Source organism: Corella eumyota, chromosome 4, assembly GCF_963082875.1.
Source record: "Corella eumyota chromosome 4, kaCorEumy4.1, whole genome shotgun sequence".
In the NCBI taxonomy this organism is placed as follows: domain Eukaryota; kingdom Metazoa; phylum Chordata; class Ascidiacea; order Phlebobranchia; family Corellidae; genus Corella; species Corella eumyota.
Window position 1 is genome coordinate 13,113,018 of NC_137493.1, and position 18,691 is coordinate 13,131,708.

At 29.3% G+C, this 18,691-nt stretch overlaps 6 protein-coding genes across 6 annotated transcripts; 3 read left to right on the plus strand and 3 right to left on the minus strand.

Moving 5' to 3' along the window:
- Positions 1-997: 997 nt before the first annotated feature.
- On the minus strand, positions 998-2,201 carry LOC145751401 (non-homologous end-joining factor 1-like). The gene is made up of 2 exons (XM_082567533.1): positions 2,172-2,201; positions 998-1,974 (listed from the first exon to the last, which is right to left on the minus strand). The coding sequence occupies exon 2, from the start codon at positions 1,952-1,954 to the stop codon at positions 1,025-1,027; it is 930 nt and encodes a 309-aa protein (XP_082423659.1). The 5' UTR covers positions 1,955-1,974; positions 2,172-2,201; the 3' UTR covers positions 998-1,024.
- A 280-nt stretch (positions 2,202-2,481) lies between these two features.
- Positions 2,482-5,803, minus strand: LOC145751400 (succinate--CoA ligase [ADP-forming] subunit beta, mitochondrial-like). Its single transcript, XM_082567532.1, has 11 exons — positions 5,662-5,803; positions 5,229-5,391; positions 4,969-5,068; positions 4,667-4,835; positions 4,455-4,557; positions 3,993-4,157; positions 3,678-3,839; positions 3,409-3,551; positions 3,181-3,301; positions 2,995-3,083; positions 2,482-2,923 (listed from the first exon to the last, which is right to left on the minus strand). The coding sequence occupies exons 1-11, from the start codon at positions 5,728-5,730 to the stop codon at positions 2,849-2,851; spliced, it is 1,359 nt and encodes a 452-aa protein (XP_082423658.1). The 5' UTR covers positions 5,731-5,803; the 3' UTR covers positions 2,482-2,848.
- A 2,492-nt stretch (positions 5,804-8,295) lies between these two features.
- LOC145750042 (phosphatidylinositol 4,5-bisphosphate 3-kinase catalytic subunit alpha isoform-like) lies at positions 8,296-11,484 on the minus strand. Its single transcript, XM_082565956.1, has one exon. It carries the CDS (start codon positions 11,482-11,484, stop codon positions 8,296-8,298), a length of 3,189 nt encoding a protein of 1,062 aa, XP_082422082.1.
- Positions 11,485-13,536: 2,052 nt separating this feature from the next.
- Positions 13,537-14,254, plus strand: LOC145751229 (uncharacterized). Its single transcript, XM_082567333.1, has 2 exons — positions 13,537-13,870; positions 14,072-14,254. The coding sequence occupies exons 1-2, from the start codon at positions 13,604-13,606 to the stop codon at positions 14,171-14,173; spliced, it is 369 nt and encodes a 122-aa protein (XP_082423459.1). The 5' UTR covers positions 13,537-13,603; the 3' UTR covers positions 14,174-14,254.
- Positions 14,255-16,221: 1,967 nt separating this feature from the next.
- LOC145751230 (uncharacterized) lies at positions 16,222-16,763 on the plus strand. The gene is made up of 2 exons (XM_082567334.1): positions 16,222-16,541; positions 16,617-16,763. The coding sequence occupies exons 1-2, from the start codon at positions 16,272-16,274 to the stop codon at positions 16,704-16,706; spliced, it is 360 nt and encodes a 119-aa protein (XP_082423460.1). The 5' UTR covers positions 16,222-16,271; the 3' UTR covers positions 16,707-16,763.
- A 793-nt stretch (positions 16,764-17,556) lies between these two features.
- LOC145751058 (uncharacterized) lies at positions 17,557-18,480 on the plus strand. The gene is made up of 2 exons (XM_082567138.1): positions 17,557-17,970; positions 18,061-18,480. The coding sequence occupies exons 1-2, from the start codon at positions 17,716-17,718 to the stop codon at positions 18,163-18,165; spliced, it is 360 nt and encodes a 119-aa protein (XP_082423264.1). The 5' UTR covers positions 17,557-17,715; the 3' UTR covers positions 18,166-18,480.
- The last annotated feature ends 211 nt before the right edge of the window (positions 18,481-18,691 follow it).

An 18,691-nucleotide genomic window follows, 5' to 3' on the forward strand; every position in this document is an offset into this window, starting at 1 on the left:
TTTTTTTTTAAATTGAAGTCCAGTCTGTCAGTCGTTAAAAGTACCCAATATCTCAAAATATTATGTTTACCAAATGAAAATAAATAGTTAAATATTTAAGAATGTTAAATTTAAAATTAAAACCTTGCTTCCTAACTGAAAATTAATATTCTAAAATCATCGAGGCGTCATCGTCTACGTTCTGATTTTACTGCATTGCTTTTAAGAGTAGGGCTTTTACTGTAATATGTCAACAATGGCGTAATATTTTTTCCGTAAAAAGTTTAAATAACAATTAATAATTTGGCAATAAACGTATGTTAACTATTGTAAAAATTTGAGTAAAAAATTTTATTTAATATGCATTTTTATTCAAGTTAGTATAAATTTAATTTAATTACACGTATCTATTATTTTTCTGAAAGCTAAACGCCGGGAAGAAGATGTCGTCTACTAATGTCATTCAATTTTTTTTAGTTTTTTTGCGCAGTAAAAGTAATTAAAAAGAAATACAATAAATATATCATTAATGCGACAGGAAGGGAAGACAAACTAAATTTCATAATTTAAAATATTCCATTAAGTACTTATTATTACATTAGGATTTTTTATAGTATAGTCACTAAACCCATTTTATTTTAAGAAAGATTTTTTTTAAATCTAGATAATAATAAAACAAATTCGTCCATTGAAGTAAGTATGTTATTGCAACTGTTACATCTTGTTTTAAACCTAATTTAAAAAGGGTATTGTGAATTTTAATTAAATATTATGGCTGTGGGTGTTGGGACACTTTTGCTACAGAAAGAAATGGGGAGCAAATTTAACTATATCTTAATTTCTCACTTTATGTGCCGCTCTAAACTAGTTAACCTAATAATAATAGATGTTTACATATTTTGTTTATAAAGAAAGAGTTACACCACTTTTAATAAAAGATATATAAATTTTTATTAAATGTAAATAAACACGACCATAAAAATTAAAATAGTAAAGAATCAAATTAATTAAGTGCATCAAATCATTACTATATAAAAATTACTAATTAAAATGTGGATTTTTTATGTCTTTTTATATTTTTCTTTTTTGTAGGAGTTTTATTTGATTTTAAAACTAAGTTAACTTCAGAAGTTGGCAAACTTGATTCTTCATCGCTTGCATCTAAAACACAACCCCTTACCTTGGGTTTCAAGTTTCTTCTTTTATGCAAAACTTTGCCCTTTTGAGTTAGCTTTTTGTCATTGTTTAAGTGCCTTTTAACTTTTGAAGGGCTTTCAAGTGCAACTCTTTTAATATCTTCTGATTTTGAAAGTATTGCAGTTGATAATAGTTTTTCGTTAAACACGTTTGAGGTCATTATTTCTTGAGTTGGTTTAGTTAATGAGATTGCAAAATCTCTAGAGCTTTTTAGCTGGTTCTCAAATTCACTTTCAATAAATTTTGCAGTTTCCAAGTATGGCCTACTTACTCTGGCACCATTGTCTTTGTAATCTTCAATTTCCACATCTTTTTGCAATATGTTAGCTTTTAACTTTGCATTTTCACATAAGAGAGAAGAAATAGAGTACACCATTGGTTTATTTATTAACAAATCAGTAAGAAACAAGCTTTTCTCACAATTGAATATCCAGTTAAAGGGTATATCGCCAACAAATTTATTTTTCAGAACAATTTTTAGACTTTGTCCCGAGATATTTATGTCAAACCCAGAATGGTGAGAGATACTTTCTTGTATATGTGCCAAAACTTTGGAAACAGGGGCTTCTAATCGTTTGTTGCATTCTCGCAATCGTTCGATAATTCCCGCTTTGTTTAGTACTTCATTATACAATTGGAACTTATCACAAACCACTATCGTATAGGAATTATCTTGGCAAAGAAATTTAATTAAAAATTGTGTTGTTTGCCCAGCGTCATCAGTTGATAATATTTGCCATGGGCATTTCAATAATTCATTTTCTAAATTTTCATCCATTATTTCGTATAAGCTGGGTTCTGTCATTTGTTAATATAAAAAACAATAATTTATTAAATAGCCTACTTAAGCATAACCAATTATTTTTCTAAAAGCTATAACTAACTATTCATTATTCCAAATTAAAAAAAAAAATTTTGCATTTTTTAATTAAAACACTATTTGAAAACAGTTCTAAAATAATCTTATAAAGTTTATTACATTAATTAACAGTTACCTTTTTATTTAAATTTTGGCTACTAACACTTGTTAGCAGATTGTTGTGGTAATTTAATTTTCTCTTGCAACAACTTATGGTAAACACTTTAAAGTTTTAAAAAGTGTTTTTTTAAACATTTTTATCCTCAATCAAAAATAACCTGCACCAATTTTTTGAGGATGGATAAAAAAGAAAGCAAAATATATTTCGGCAAGCTACTAAAATTTCAGCAAAGCTGTTTAATAATTAAATAATTTTATTGACACTCTTTTTAAACAATAAACCAAGTGTCATGAAAACAACTTCTTAGACAAATAAGAACTTTACCCAGAAAACTACAATTTACACATATTTGAAACAATTAAAGATTATTAATTAATTAATTTAGAATTGTGTACTCTAATATTGAAATGAGGTTTTGGTTTTAATAACAAATTTATGCTTGAAAGTTGTTAAACAAGTAATCCTAAATCACCTTTTCAATTTACTACTCAAATTTAATTTACCAAAATGCAATAAGCAAGTTTAAAAGAAATACCCAACAAATAAAGGCAGGACAGTTGCGTACAAACAGAGAAATATAATTTGTCACATTAACTTGGATACAATCACATTTGATTAACAGACTTGAACTCAATATACTTAGAACTTTTTTTTTAAATGAAACAAATATAACAAAAATAAATTCTGAAGTTTTAAATGGGAAGTTCAAATTTAACATCAATTGAAGCCTCCCTTGCAAGTCCAACAATATCTGATAATTTAACAACCTAAAAAACAATAAAAAATTGATGTTTTTAATCAATAAAGTACAAATTAAGTAACATTAAACAGAACCTACCATTTTAGCAGCTTCGTTAAGGCTATCACATGTTAGAATTTTTAGTTGAGAATTGGCAATAAGGGCTTTTGCATCTTCTACTTTCGTACCTGTGCAATTTTGAAATAAAATATAAATCACCATACAGTTCAACATTATTTATTTGTTTTTAAAATGAATCAATTTTCATATAATTTTTTATGTTACCTTGCAATCTAACAATAATTGGTATTTTTAAATCAAGTTGTTGTGCAGCTTGTATGATGCCTTGTGCAATGACATCACATCTCATTATCCCTCCAAATATATTAACTAAAATTGAATTTACCTGCAAAAACATTGCAGCAATTTAAAGCAATTTTCAAGAATAAGAAAAAAAAAAAACTTTTTTAAATAATTTTCTTTTTGTTCACTGAAACTTTCAAAATTACTTACACTTGTATCAGATGTAATGAGCTTGAAAGCCTCCATGACCTGATCGGCTGTTGCTCCACCTCCGACATCCAGGAAGTTGGCAGGAGTTCCTCCATGGAGTTTGATGATATCCATGGTTGCCATGGCAAGGCCAGCTCCATTAACTAAAAATAAAATTCACTAATTATTAAAAAACTTACGAAAACCCTATACAAAACCTAAATAATCAATGTTGTAAATACAAAAAAACTGAAGGCTGTATTGCTTAGCCTATCAAACTATATATTTACCTAGGCAACCAATATTGCCATCTAGACCGATGTAGTTGATGTCAGCTTTTGCTGCCTGAACATCTCTGTCATCTTCTTGCGCCCAATCCCGGTATGAAAAGATCTCGCTCTGTCTGTGTGCTGCATTGTCGTCAAAGTTTAACTTTGCATCCATACAAATAACTACAAAGAAAAATAAAATAATTTTAAAAACAAAGATAAAAATATAAATTTAAAATCTTTTAAAGTTATACATAAGATTCAAAGTCGGGTCCTAATAATGAAGTCTGTTATTATACAAATGTTACTTGAACTAATTTTATTCTCCTTACAAACCTTGCCCTTCAGCGTCTTCAGCCATAGGATTAATCTCAATTAAAGTTGCATCTTTGCTCAGAAACAAATTGTACATTTTTATAAAATATTCAGCAGCCTGACTCTGGGTGCTTTCTGAGAATCCCATCTTGACAGCCATTCCTAAAGCTTGCTCCTGGCCAAGTCCTATTAATTAAAATAAATGTTATTTTATTAAACTATGTTTAAAAAAATTGTTTATCGAACTATGTTAAAAATTAAACAATTTGTTATAGAAAAAAACAACATTATAAAAACATTTTTTGATTAAATTGTTCAATAACAACTATTTAACTCTTTTAATATTTTAAACATCTTTTTTTTTAATATTTTAAACTCTTTTAATATTTTAAACAACATAATTTTATACAATACACTTGTATAATTAAAAACCCACGCAAAAGATTCGGAACCAAAGTCATGTTACAAAAAACATGTAGCTACCTTTATTGATATCAACATATTCTTTAATGATAGCTTCAGGGGATTTTGCAGCCACAGTTTCAATATCCATTCCACCTTGTGAACTTCCAATTAACACCGGCCCCTAAACCGATATAAAACAACTTTTTTGCAATCTACATGTGAGGCTTGATAAATATTATATATATGCAGCCCTGAGGGTAAGCAACTAACTAGTGTATTAATAGACTTACGAATCTTGTGGAGCCTCTTTCCATTGTGATAGCAAAGTAGTATTCACGTCTTAAATATTTTCTCTCCACAACTAAGACCTTCTCACAGATTCTTCCTTGTTCCCCTGTTTGTTTAGTAAACAACTTGTTTCCCAACATCTTGCTGGAAATATCCTTTACTTCATCAGGTCTGCATTAAAATATAAAATTTTATATTTACCCATATGCCAAAAAATTTAAGGGTACTTAACAATTTAGCACAAACAGTTTTTATTTTTTTTTAAATAAATTTTTAAGGTTTTAGTAAAAAAGTAGCTACTTACGAGAAGACTATCTTAACACCTCCTTCCAATCCACTCTCAAATTTTCCCTTGCCTCTACCACCGGCCAATACTTGTGCCTTGACCACAGAATCAGAGGTAGCTAAAAACCAAAATGTATAAGTGTAAAAACAACCTAAAATATAGTTCAACCTAATATAGCTAAAAACTTAACTAAGAATTGAACAAGTGTTAAAAAAAGGTATAAAAATCCTATTAACTTAATCATAAATATGGTTTCAGGACACTTAAAACAAACTTACAAAGATTTTTGGCAATATTGAAAGCTTCATCTGGTGTTGTGGCCACCCCTCCTTCTGGTACATTTATTCCAGCATCTCTTAATAATCCAAGACTTAGGTATTCATGGATGGAAAGATTGCGGCATGGCTGATATCGAACTGCATTCGTAGATCTTGTAATACCCTGTGGAAAATTGAAACAATAAAAAAACTGTATAGTCTTATAGTCAAGTATTTTTTAAAATGCAATATAATAAACTTTATTAAAAAAGTTGATAAACTTTTTAAAAAGCAGGTTTAAACAGCAATTTTGAACCTTTAAACAATAAAAACATATTTTAAATAGCAAATTAAAGATAATTCTGATTTTGTGAACACCAAAGTCAACACAGAAAAATTATAAAACGTCTAAATTGTTTATTTTTTATTAAGTTATTTTAAAATTAAAATAAACCTTTAAAGCTTGGTGTAAACTTGCATAGCTTTGGCGACTGGTTAAAAATCGTTTAAGGGCCGAAGACATATTTAAAAAAAATTACAAACTGTAACAAGAAATATTTAATTTAACTTTCAGTAAACTTGAATTTAAAAAACACGTAACTGAACTTTCAACCTTAGAAACAACCTAGTAAATACAACAGAACTCTTGACCAAAAAAAGTCGGTGGCACGTCATTGTTTACAAGTTAAATAATAACACCAATGATATTTAGTAAGTTATATAGCATTGGACTAAACATTTGTTACCGTTTTTTATATCTCGCGTCTTCTTTGGGCAATTGCATTAAGTTCTTTTGGCAAATAAAGGTTATGAAATTTTTTTTAAAACTCTTCCTATTTATCTTATGCCAATGCAATTCCGTTTGTAAAACAGTAGGAGTTACAAGGCTTTTTTAGTAAAACGTATAACTTACCTTCTAAATACAGCCACATGTAAATTTTTTTTATTTTTCTTTCACTACTTCTTTAACTGCCTAGAATCTAACAAAGAAACAAAATGTACTTTTTCAATTTGTACTTACCACGAAATAATACATAAGTTATAAATAAGGAAGCACGCAATAAAACAAAAAAAACAAGAGAAGATTAATAAACTTACATACAATTTTGCTTGTTTAAATTGGTTATTTAAATGTTCAAAAAAAGAAAATGTTTTAAATTTGACAGGTAACGTTTTAATAATTTGTCAGGTTTTTGGAGTTATTTGAAAAGTTTATTAATTTTCTTTAGTCTAAATGCATTGTTTGGCACAGCACATACAATAAACGTGAATTTTAACGAACACAATAATTAAATATACACCTGAATGCATTTGAATGCTTCAAAAACAAAAAAAAAACATTGTTTTAATAAAAGTTATTGCCAGCATACAAAGGACAAAACTGTTGAAACAATAACAAAAAACGAATCCGATATATATTGGGTTTAAAAAATCAAAGTTTTTGCAAAGAAAAATATTACATTTTAATAAAGATTTTTTGTTTAACTAAAAGTTTCAAGTTTTATTTAACCAATGTAAAAAACACCTATCTCATAAAAATTAAAATAAAATCCAAATTTTACAATGTATACATAGGTGCCTATTAAAACCAAGTCATAAATTAATAATTAAATGAACTGTAAAGCAAAATAAGTCTGCTATTTTTTTTGGCACAACATAAAATTTCATTTTATCCAAAAATACAAATTAATAATTAAAATTAAATAAATCAATTTAAAAGCAAATTATTCTTTAAATTGATTCAATGCAAAATATGGTATTTTTAAGGCAAGAATAGTTAATGAAGTATAAAAAGTTTCTTATTATTGTCAAATTAATATTTTTTTAAATATTATGTCAACAATTTTAAATATTATGTCAACAAGTACAATTATTTTTTGATTTTTCGCAAAAAAAATTTGTATGAAACATCTTTGTCCATTTTGCATAATATTTTCATAGCTAATAAGTCACATATAAGTAGGACAGGCCTGTCTTACACACACATTTGCAATACACCTAAGGGTAAAAAAGTAGGAACATAATATAAAGGTTAATTAACCAAATGGTATAACCTTTAAAAGTAAAAGAGAATGAAACTTTGTAATGAACGAAAAAAAAGAAAAATCGATAAAATAGTATAAATGTTAAGACACAGTGATTGCGTAAAAACACATTCACTTAAACTGGTAAAATTGGTGTACTTGTCACAAAAACACTTTAAAATAATTACAAAGTTTGGTTAAAATGTACCGAACGAAGCACATCATTTAAAATTTACTTTAAAATAGATTAAGGTAATTTTGTTTTAGAATTATCAAATTTTTGAGGGATTTTTACACACAGAATTAAGAAATAACACACTGGTAAATATAAAACACAACAAAAATGCTGATACTTATACTGCAAAAAAATAGGCACAGGTAAATTAAGATTGCACAGCATTTAATTTTTTATGGTGGTTAAAAATATGACTTTTCGCCCGTAATTTTATAAATTTCTTCACATAAAACATTGTAAATTTTTTATAAAATTAGTTTTCAAAAATTGATGTTAGCTAAAAATGTCCAAAAAAATGTTATTATTTGATTTAGAAAAATTAATCATTTCGATAATAAATGATTTATGATTTCATAATAAAAAAACAGTTTTTTTCCTGAAAATGAAAAAGAAAAAAAAACTTTTATTTGTTAATATGAATCATAAATACTTTTGTTCTTATTAAATAAAATTATTAAAAAAAACTTGTGCAATTTATATGTACATAGTACAAGTACCAGTACCAGCTACAACAAAACAATCACCTTTAAAAAGAAAAAAAACATAAAATCTCAAAAAAACATAAAAAAAAAATAGAACGGTAATGGTCAAAGTTCTAAAATAAAAAAAATTATATAGTGTTTAAACCAGTCACCATAAAATCTAAATTTAGCACGATTTTTTAAATTAAAAAAAATTTATAGCTGATAAAATTGATATCGACAATTTGCATAATTGACCTTGAAATTAAATTGTCAAAAAAACATAAAGGACCTTGAATGACAGTAGTTTAACAAAAAAAAAAGTACCTTCGAAACATGATTTTTGTGTTTTGGTAAAGAACAATAGGTTATTTAAGCACGCTATGCTTCATAGCATGACATACCCAATCCACCTTTGTTGTCCACTGCTTGTTTTGAGCGGCTGCTAAACAGGTCTGAAAATATTGTAAGGCATCGTCGCGATTTTTTTCAACAGCAAGTGATGTTCGTACATACTCAATATCATCAAAACACGATAATTCTGGAATTCCAGCCCCTAACATCATGCACAAAAGGTTAATAATTACATTAGCTCTTGATCGGATCGATAAATACGCTCGGCAGCACAAGTCCTGAAAATGTTTATACTCATTTGTTTTTGTAAAATCTGATGTCGATCCTCGACAGATAACTCGCATAAAGTCACCAGGTAAAACGAAAGGAACACGATTTCTAACGATCCCATATTTTTTCTTCTTGTGGTTAAGAAAATGACCAAAATCAATATGAAACATTTGACCATTTTTCTTGATCATAATATTGTCGTTATGCCGATCCGCAATACCAAGAACCAGTGTTGCAACACAGTAACCAGCACAGGACCTTGTAAAATTATAAATGGCTTTATTATATTGCTTTTCGCCAGGATTATTGTCTTTTAACCATTGGTGAACTGTGCCTGATTTTAACTGTAGGGACCCCACTACTCCACCTTTCTTTTGTACACTCATAATAGTTTCTGCATTAGGTACAATTTCAATCATACCAACGTTTTGACCCATGGAAATGCAAACGTACGGAGAAATACATAAATCCAAGTCATCACTTTGCCAAATATCGTCCATAACTCTTAAAATCTGCAACGTAAGCATATCTTGCCTTAAGTCATCACCGTTTTTAAACAAAATCCCATGTTTTGGTTGAAATTGTTCTGCTAACGGATCTTTGCTAAACCACTGAAGTATAATCGGCCGCTTTGCTGATGTTTTGACCTCACATAGATCACTACACAATTCACCCAACTTAATGGCTGGATTAAGTGGACTTAAGTTGTCCTTTAAAAGCTCTTGGTAATCAGTTTTATTTAAATGATCTTTCAAAATTTTCTGTGGCATTGTGTCATCCTTTTGCAAAATGGCATTCACGTTAATTAGCTTTTGCAGTGTATCCGTTTGTTTTTGTAATTGATCTAAGTAAGCACCACATGATCTACAGTATGCTTCCAAAATAAGTCCAAAACGAAGTGATACCTGAGGATCGTGCATCTCCGATTTGAGATGCCAAAAGAAGTAGTGCCCGACTTTTTGATTGGATATTGCTTTGCTTAGTAGATACCTGAGTAAGGGACTATCCATGTAAGTCTCAAATTTTAAAACTGTAACAAGTTGTAATAAATATTTTAAAACCCCATCATCATTTAATCCTTCTTCCAGACATTTTGTGGCGAATTTACGAACAACCGGATCTGGATATTTGCTGTCTAATAACTCCAGTGCAACTTCTGCACTTAAATAATTCCAGGAATTCAACATCCCATAAATCTCCTCGACACACCGCCGCTCTTCCCACTGCACCGACTGCAAGAGCTTGGGAAGAGACTCCGGGATGCGCTTGCAAATTGCTCTTAAGCTCCACATCTGTTCTTTCTCCATGTCTGTAAGCATCGACAGTGGGTCTCTTTCTATTATGGAAAGAATAAATGCAGTTGCATTCTGTATATCCTCACTGCTGTTTATCATAGGATTCGGAAGGTTGTTAAAATTATTTCTTGAGTAGTTTGCAGAGAGATCAGAGTAATCCCCCGATGCATTTAATTTGGCTTTATCATCAGGAAAACCTATAATGGAACCGAAATGATCAAACTCAATTTGCAGACAAGGGCTTGTGTCCACTGTTGGGTTTGAGCCACTTACACCAATAGGGTTTAATAGCCCCTCCATGTGGCAAGGTGGATACCAAAGTCTTACAGTGCAGGGTTCTTGTAGTAAATATCCCTGGTAATCAAAAAGAGGAAGATTAGCCCATGCAAGAGGCCAATGCTCTTCTTTTTTTCTTCGTAGACCACAGACAGATAAACACAGTTTAGCTCCTCTCGGAAAGTCGCAAAGGGATATTTTAAAAGTAAGCCACTGGTTCCATTTTGGCGCTTCAGAACCATCCAGCTCCATCGTTCTTTGAAAATTGCAAAGTTGGGTTGTACCATGGTAAATGTTGGCACAAACATAAAGATTAGTATCTGTCACGTTCAGGTAACTTCCTGACTTTATCCGAACTTTAAATACTTCGGTTACTGACAGTGACAAAAGTGATTTAAATCCTTTTGGTTGATTGTCTTGACGGTATTTGCTTAGTTTCGGTTCCATGTATTCTTGATAAGCAGGTATCTGACTTACAATGTCACATGTATGAGTTAACATCAAATCTGGAGTAATATCTCGATTAACACACTGTCGGATGTACTTGTATCTTGATATTGGATAATCACCTTCCAGGTATTCATTGACGCCGCAAATTTTTAAAACATATTCCTTTTGCATTTCAGTGTTAGTCAGCGCCTGTTCCAATGACATCCCCCTTGACTTTTTCCGCAGAACTTCTGCAATAATTGTAAACGGTGATACTTCACAGCCAACGCGAACGGTTGCATGGCGCTGAAGTGAATTTTTTTGCACAATCCATACTCGAATCATAATGGAGTTTTTCCCTGAGAGATTGTTTGTCGTGTGCAAGGGCAGTTCTTCTGATGATTCAACCCTAGGTGGAAAATAGTAAGATATCATGGAATGTGGATCGTCGTTTGCATTTCTAGTTTTTACCGCTTCCATGCAAAGGACGCTAATATTCCGCCGAAAATCATTTACTTCAATGTTTTTTAGTCTCGCGAATTCATCTACTGACATTCCAATTGTCTGAGTAATCATGTGTTTTAATATTTTCTCTTCACGGTTGCCCTTGGCTTCTACTAGCTTCATCGTCGGTTGGAACAAGTGCATGTCACACAATCGTCTCTGTTCATCGTAAAACTCCTCCCGCTCTGCATCCTTCGTCACGCCAACAAAGATGTAAACTCCCGGGTCAAGAAGAAGTTGGAATAAGGGTTGCTGCTCCGCAAGCTCCCAGACTCTCTTCTTCAGTTCAAGTAACGTGCATTCTCGTGAAGTCTCGATGGTGATAAATATTCCTGTGGGAAGCAACACATCAACTGTAATGCGATTTGGCATCAGGGTAAATCCCCATAGCTCCCCCGAAGCTGATGAATGTCCACTAGAGGGAGACATTGCTCTGTTAAGCTAAAAACCTACTTCACAGTTATAGTTAGGTTATTAGTCTAAAAACAAGAAAAAATTGTTTTAAAAAAATTTGTTCTATTCAGATAAGAGCAGCATGCAGCTTTGCAAACAAAAAGCAAAATATACTTTACTAGTAGTAAACTAACATAAAAATTAATGTATTAAAATGACTGTAACTATTTAAGCCAAACTTAAACAAGAAAATTCCTTAAATAACCAAAATTGAATAATTTTTAAAGTCATATTCTGTATTCTGATATGATACTTATGGTCTTTCAACAAACACGTACAAAATAATAGCAAAAATTTAAATAAATGCGCATTAAGATATGATTACACGTACCAAAGCCGTTAGCTTACGTAAAACATTTAATTAATTATATATAACTTAAATTTATTTATTTTTTGCAACAACGAAACGTAGAACTTGCTGCAATGTGTAGACAGAGCAGGGCTTTTAACCCATTTAGGTTTTACACCATGAGAAATATTCTTAGTTAGGAAATATGTCAAAGTACCTGTTTATACCTTTATAACAATTATTAATTACAAAACTTTTCGACGTTTTAATTTTCCGCTCCTTTAATTTCTTTATTTCTAGGCGACCCCAAAAAAATGAAAATCCTGCGTCCAAAAATAATACTACTACATATATGGCAGCTATGGCGCTTTAAACACGTTTACACGTCAGTTGATACTTAGTTTTGATGATTTAAGTTTCCATGAAAATATTAGGGTTGGGACTATAGTTCTACAAATGGCAAGTTTCGTTCTATGCAAATTATCAAATTCTACCTAAAATGTGTTAGTTTTTTTTATTTGAATTTAAAAGATAAACCTTTACCGTGTTTGTTTACCGTTCGTTTCTTTATTTATACTTTGTAAAGTCCTCTTTCACATTCTTCTTCATATTTTTTGTACAAGTCTATGAAACTATCAGGTCCTTAAACGCAAGCAAAATAATGCAGCCTTCTTTTCGTTTATTCCAATTTTAAAGGAATTTTTTTTAAATTTTTTATCTTGACAATAATTGTTTAACATTAATGTGACGTAACAAAAAAAATTATTAAACAAAGAAAAATTATACCAATTAAAATACATTTGTTAGTGTTAAATATTTTAGCTTAATTTTTTAATGTAACTTAAATGTCTCATTAAAATATTAATTTTTTTAATGTTTAATTTATGTTGTGTTAAATCTGATCGATCAAATTCGTTTTCTATTATCTATAGGCCTAACTGGGTATTAGGTTAATAAATTAAATGATACTAACAAAATATAAAACCTCGGTTAACCCCTAAAAAAAATTGGGAAAAAATATATAAAATCGGTAAACACAAGAAATCGTGTTAAAATTTACAAACATTAAATTTTTTTGAAGATCTTTTATTTAACTTTTATATATTACATTTAAGAACTTGTAATACAGTTTTTTTTATATAATAATGATCAATTTTAAAGTGAAATTAATTTTTTTTTAATTGTTATCGTTTTTTTCTTGAAGTAACATAAAATCTGTTAGTGTGACAATGATACACTTAGACAAATATAATAAAGTATTACCAAAGCCTCGTATAAGTATAAATGTGTCTTGTTTAAATATAAAAATTGTTAACTGTGCCCTCACAAAATTGGCAAACTTAGGTAAATCGAATACTAATGAAAACTAATATTTAATTTTAATTTTGTTGCAGCACATTTTGGGGATCTCCTTAATGTTAAACCGTGATCCTTTTTGTTCCCATGACTATAAAACCATTTATTTTAACCCAACAAATATTTATTAAATGCCAGCTATGCCTACGTGCAAAACAACGAGTTTTAATTCTGTGATAAAATAATTTCTTATAAAGTCAATAGCGTTTATTTGTAAAACGTTTATGTATTAATATATGGAACAGAACTTTTCTTAGGTGTAGGGTATTCACCTGGATAAAGATCAGTTTTTCGTTGATGCACGTGATTAAAATTTTATTGATAAAGAGAATATAAAAGAAAACTATAAAGCAAGCCTGGTGATTTCGATTTTGTTGAGTATACTTGTTGGCATATTTTAAAGTTAAAATATAAAAAACTGTTGGTGATTGTTAATATAAGATATTTACGATGTCTTTTAGTATGCAACCCAGAGACCTGAGTTTTAGCCAAACTAGTATAAAGGGTACATTTGAAAATGGAGAAAGTGTTAACGTACTGATTGAACAGCTAATAGAAATGAGCGATTGGCAGCGACAGCAAAAAATCGATTCATTTGAAAAGATGGAAGTAGCAAGGTGTCAAAACGAAGAAACTTATTTTAGCAACGACAACCGAAGATTGTACATTTTTAGAGTTTTAGAAAAGAAAAACTTACTTCCAGGCGGAACCGTTAAGGTAAAGATTTAAACAATTCTTAACATTTTTTGTGATTTTACCTTAGAGTGTTTAATTTGTTTAGATAAAAAGGTTCGATAAAAAATTTTTCAATTAACTGTAAAACTTAAGCTCGAAACATTTTGGCCATTACCCATAACCCAATGCCATAAGACACAAAATTTAATTCTTAATATTTGTTATTTGTTTAATAATTAACAGGTAAAGAAGGGGCATTTGCGACCTAAGTCTAGTGACGCTGGGTGTCATATAGAAATTCGTGGAAGGGAAAAAACACATCCACACTGTCCATGTAGACGTTAAATTGATTTTTACTTGTTTACAAAGTTCTTGTAATTCATACAATTTAATTTTAAATATGTTAACATGTAGACTATTTAGAAATTTAATAATTTTTTGTAATGTTTGGTAAATTACATAATATGCATTTAAATAACAAAATTTTAATTTATTTCATGCTTTAGAATTTTTTTAGCTTGTTTTACAATTTAACCATATGCTAATTTTTATTATGCTACAAAATTAAGTAAGTGTTTTTCCACTAAAAAATGCTTAGACTATGTTAAACTTATTTTATCAAAAAACCATTTCCAATAACATTCGTTTTCTGTACATCCTTCTAAATTTGGCAAATAAAGAATTTACTCAAAATTTTTGTTTTATCGATTCCTTTTTGTAATAATTAACCTAATGCGAGACGGTCGACCTTGCTTTAAAAGTACTTATTTATACATTCAATGCACACTACACCGTTTAAATTAGTTTGAGTCTCTACGTTATAACTGGGACCAGCTAAGTTCAAAGTGCAAATAAACCAAAAGTGTATACTAAAAAATTGACTTTATAGAAAGTAAAACCACAATGCTATGCATTGAGTTATGACAAGTTTAATGTTGCTGGATATACTGACAAAATGTTTTTTAAAATAAAAATTCTTAATAAAACAGGTAGACGATATATTGATTTTGATTTATTGACAACATAATAACGGAATTCCCCCAAATTTAAACTACTCTTCATTTTGTTTACGTGACTAATGAATTTTTAACATGAGACTAAAGTATAACTTTTTAATAAGTGTTAAACTTACGAGTGGAAATATCAATAAAAATATTTAATTGCAAGTGTTTAAACACTAACAAAAAATTCTGTTAAATAAAAAATTGTGGACATTACCCCAAGTAAATATTAAATTTTTGATGGAACATGTTATTCCCAAATTATATAACTTGCAAAAATGTATGTCAAATCTAACTATCAGAATAAAGTACATTTTAATTTTATAAAGATAAAAATGGTAATTTGATTTCGACTTGATGACAACTTAATAGTAAAACTTATAGGACAATTTTTTACAATTGTTTACTTATACGATGTTAAGGCTACGCGTGCAACTAACAATAAAATCTAAAAACGTTATAAAACATTTTACTACTGTTAAGTATTTAAAAAAACAATAAACAGCATTTATTAAACCTTTAAATAAATACAACTTTAAAAGTAATACTTTTTAAACGCGTATGATAAGGAAAATTTCAAACAGTTTTGGCCTATGCGACTTGTAACTTAGAACTCCATTTATTCAGGTGCGTTTGAATACTTAAAAAGTTATAAACGGTCGAAAAACTATTTTTTAAATTGTGCAATACCCTAATTAATTGAATAATATTTTTTGTGACATGTCATTGCCAAATTATATTAAATAATGCCAATAAAATGATTTAAATAAAATAAAAACTATATTTTTATTCCGCGTTAAGACAACATAATACCGGAACTTCCTTCAATTTAAACTATTTTTATTTTGTTCAGGTGACTATTTAAATTCTTTATCATAACATAACAAATATTTACTCAATGTGTAAATAACATAACAATTTTAAAACAGTATTCTCACATAGTTTAGTCCTATAGCATAGCCATAATAAATAACAGTATTGCCAAAGTCCTAATGCGTATTAAATAAGATAAAAAGGGAAAACGCCATCATTAACAGAGTTGTCAAACTTAAGCGAACCGAATGTTGATATACCTAACATTTAATTTTGATTTTATTGCAGCACAATTTTGGGATCTCCCTAATGTTAAACTGTTTTCCTTTTTGTTCACATGACTATAAAACTATTTATTTTAACCCAACAAATATTTGCAATGTTAAAATGCCTACGTGCAAAAACAACAAGTCATAATTTTGTGAATAATTTCTTATAAAATCAATAGCGTTTAGTTGTAAAACGTTTTGTTTTATTAATATATGAAACAGAACTTTTTTTAAAACGGAAGGGAGGGAGGAGGGTATAAAATAAAACCTTTAAGCAAGTTAGCTCATTTCGATTTTGTCTAGCCAACCGATTAACTTATTTTAAGATTTTAATACAACAGATTACTACGACTATTTAAGATGTCTAAGCTCATGCGACCTAGTGACTTAAGTTTTAGTCACACCAGTATAAATGGTAGATTTGACAACGGAAATAAGGTTAACGACGTTATTAGAGACTTGGCAGATATTAGTAGCGAGTGGGAACGACAACAAAAAATCAATTCATTTCCACCGATGGAAGTAGCAATTTGTCGAAATAAAAGAACCTGGTTTAGCAACGACAACCGAAGACTGTACATTTTTAGAGCTTTAGAAAAGGCAGACTTACTTCCAGGCGGAACTGTTCGGGTAAAAACTAAAAAAAAAATACTTTTTACATAATTCAAAATGTGATACTTTTGTAATTTGTATGTTAATTAACAGGTTAAGGTGGTAAACAGTGTACGGCCCAAGCCTGCTGATGCAGGCTCCCAAGTGACAATTCGAGGAGGGGAAAATACGTTTGCGCATTGATATTGTAATCAATTTACTAAGATTGTATATGCTTTAATAATTCTTGACAATTATATATTACGCAATTTAATTATGTAAATCTGTATATGTAAAAATGATTAATTTGCTATTTAGTTAAAATAAAAAACAAAATCTGTTTTTGTCAATTAATTAATAAACATGTAGATTGGTTATTAGAAACAAATAAAAATCTTATAAAATTATTATTTTGTTACAACAACAAAAAAGACAATGAATGTGTCCCAAAGGCTAAATTTTTTATTTAAGACCTTTGCACGTGTTTATATTCTTATTGTGCTGAACAGTATTTAAGTAAAAAATTATACAGGCTAAATATATACACAATGCGTATTAGACCCTCAATTAATTTCACGGTACATCGAGGTAAGACCAGTGATAATTAAACTGCGACTAAACAATAAACTTAAATTAGCTTCTTTTTTCCTCAATGGTAGTAAAACTGATTTTTTAGAAACAAAATAAAAATGTCTAGTATAGATAATAGTCACCAATTTGACATAAATGTAAAAGGGGATCTCCCCAAGATTAAACTATTTTTCAAACTGTTCACGTGATTAATGAGAATATTTATTTAAACATTGCAACTATTTGTGCACACGGTATCAAGGCTACGCCTACCTGTGCAAATAACAATAAAAACTAAAAACGTAATAAATTGTTTTAATTTCTTTAAAGTATTTAAAAAAAACAATAAACAGCATTTACAAGCCCATAAAAGATAACTTATAACCTAGGTAGCTTCAATAAAAAAACATTTTAAGGGGAATGTCCCAGACTTGAAATTTTACTTTTATTAGTTTAGTCACTGTAACGTAATGCCTAAGCCATTGTACCTAAACTCGTTGCCTGTGTATAATACACCGTTTAAACCTAAAAAGCATACTTTGTTTATGTTTAGCTACTGTTAAGTTTAAATAAAAACACGCATTTAAAGCCATCTATATTTTTTAGAAGCGTGTGATACAGTATATTCAAAATATCTAGGTTAATGCGACCTTCTGACCTAAGCTTTAGTCAACCCAGCATTAAAAATGAATTTAGAAATGGTTCAAATGTTAACGAAGTAATTGTAGAGTTAGTGTGTCTTAGCGAGTGGGGGCGTCAACAAGAAATTAACCTTTTTCCACCGATGATAGTAGCAATATGTCCAATTAGAAGAATTTGGTTTAGCAATGACAACCGAAGGTTGTACGTTTTCAGAGTTTTAGAAAAACGTAACATACTTCCAGATGGAACTGTCAGGGTAAAGATTTAAACAATAAATAAAATATTAGTTTTCAAAAAATGTTTTTAAAATAACATTTATTTTTTTTATTTGCTTGTAAATTCACAGGTAGTAGAAGGTAATGTGCGATCCATGCCTTTTGATGCTGGGTGCCATGTTAGAGTTCGTGGGGGTGAAAGTACGTTAGCACATTGTCCCTGTGGTAACCTTTAAAAAATATTTCTACTTGTTTTTCATTTAATTTTCACAGTTTCTGAAAAAGAAAATTTTAAGATGTAAATATGTATGTAAATAGTATGCAAAATTTTACAAACAACTTGTTGTCTAAAACAAATACTGCTTTAAACTTTTGTAGTTCATTAACAAATGTATTTTTGCGTAACCAAAGGGAAACTTTAAATGAACATGGCTTTAAACTTCATTGAAGTTCTATTAACCATTGCATTTAAAACTAAAATACATAGTAACGACTTTCACGCTCTATTAGATGTAAATCCACCAAAAAACATCAAAACAAATTAACAGTCTAGCTCGTATTCTCTTATTAGGCTTTGTCTTTGAACAGTTTAAACTTTTCTTTTATTAACTAAATAATTTATTGTTATTTGTTTTAAAGCTTGTTTCAATACATTTGTAAACTTATAATTTTTTTGCTTTTTGTAAATAAAGTTTTCTTATAAAATGTAGTTTCGGAAATGTTTTAATAAATAAATACGTTAATGTTTAAAAATCATTAAAA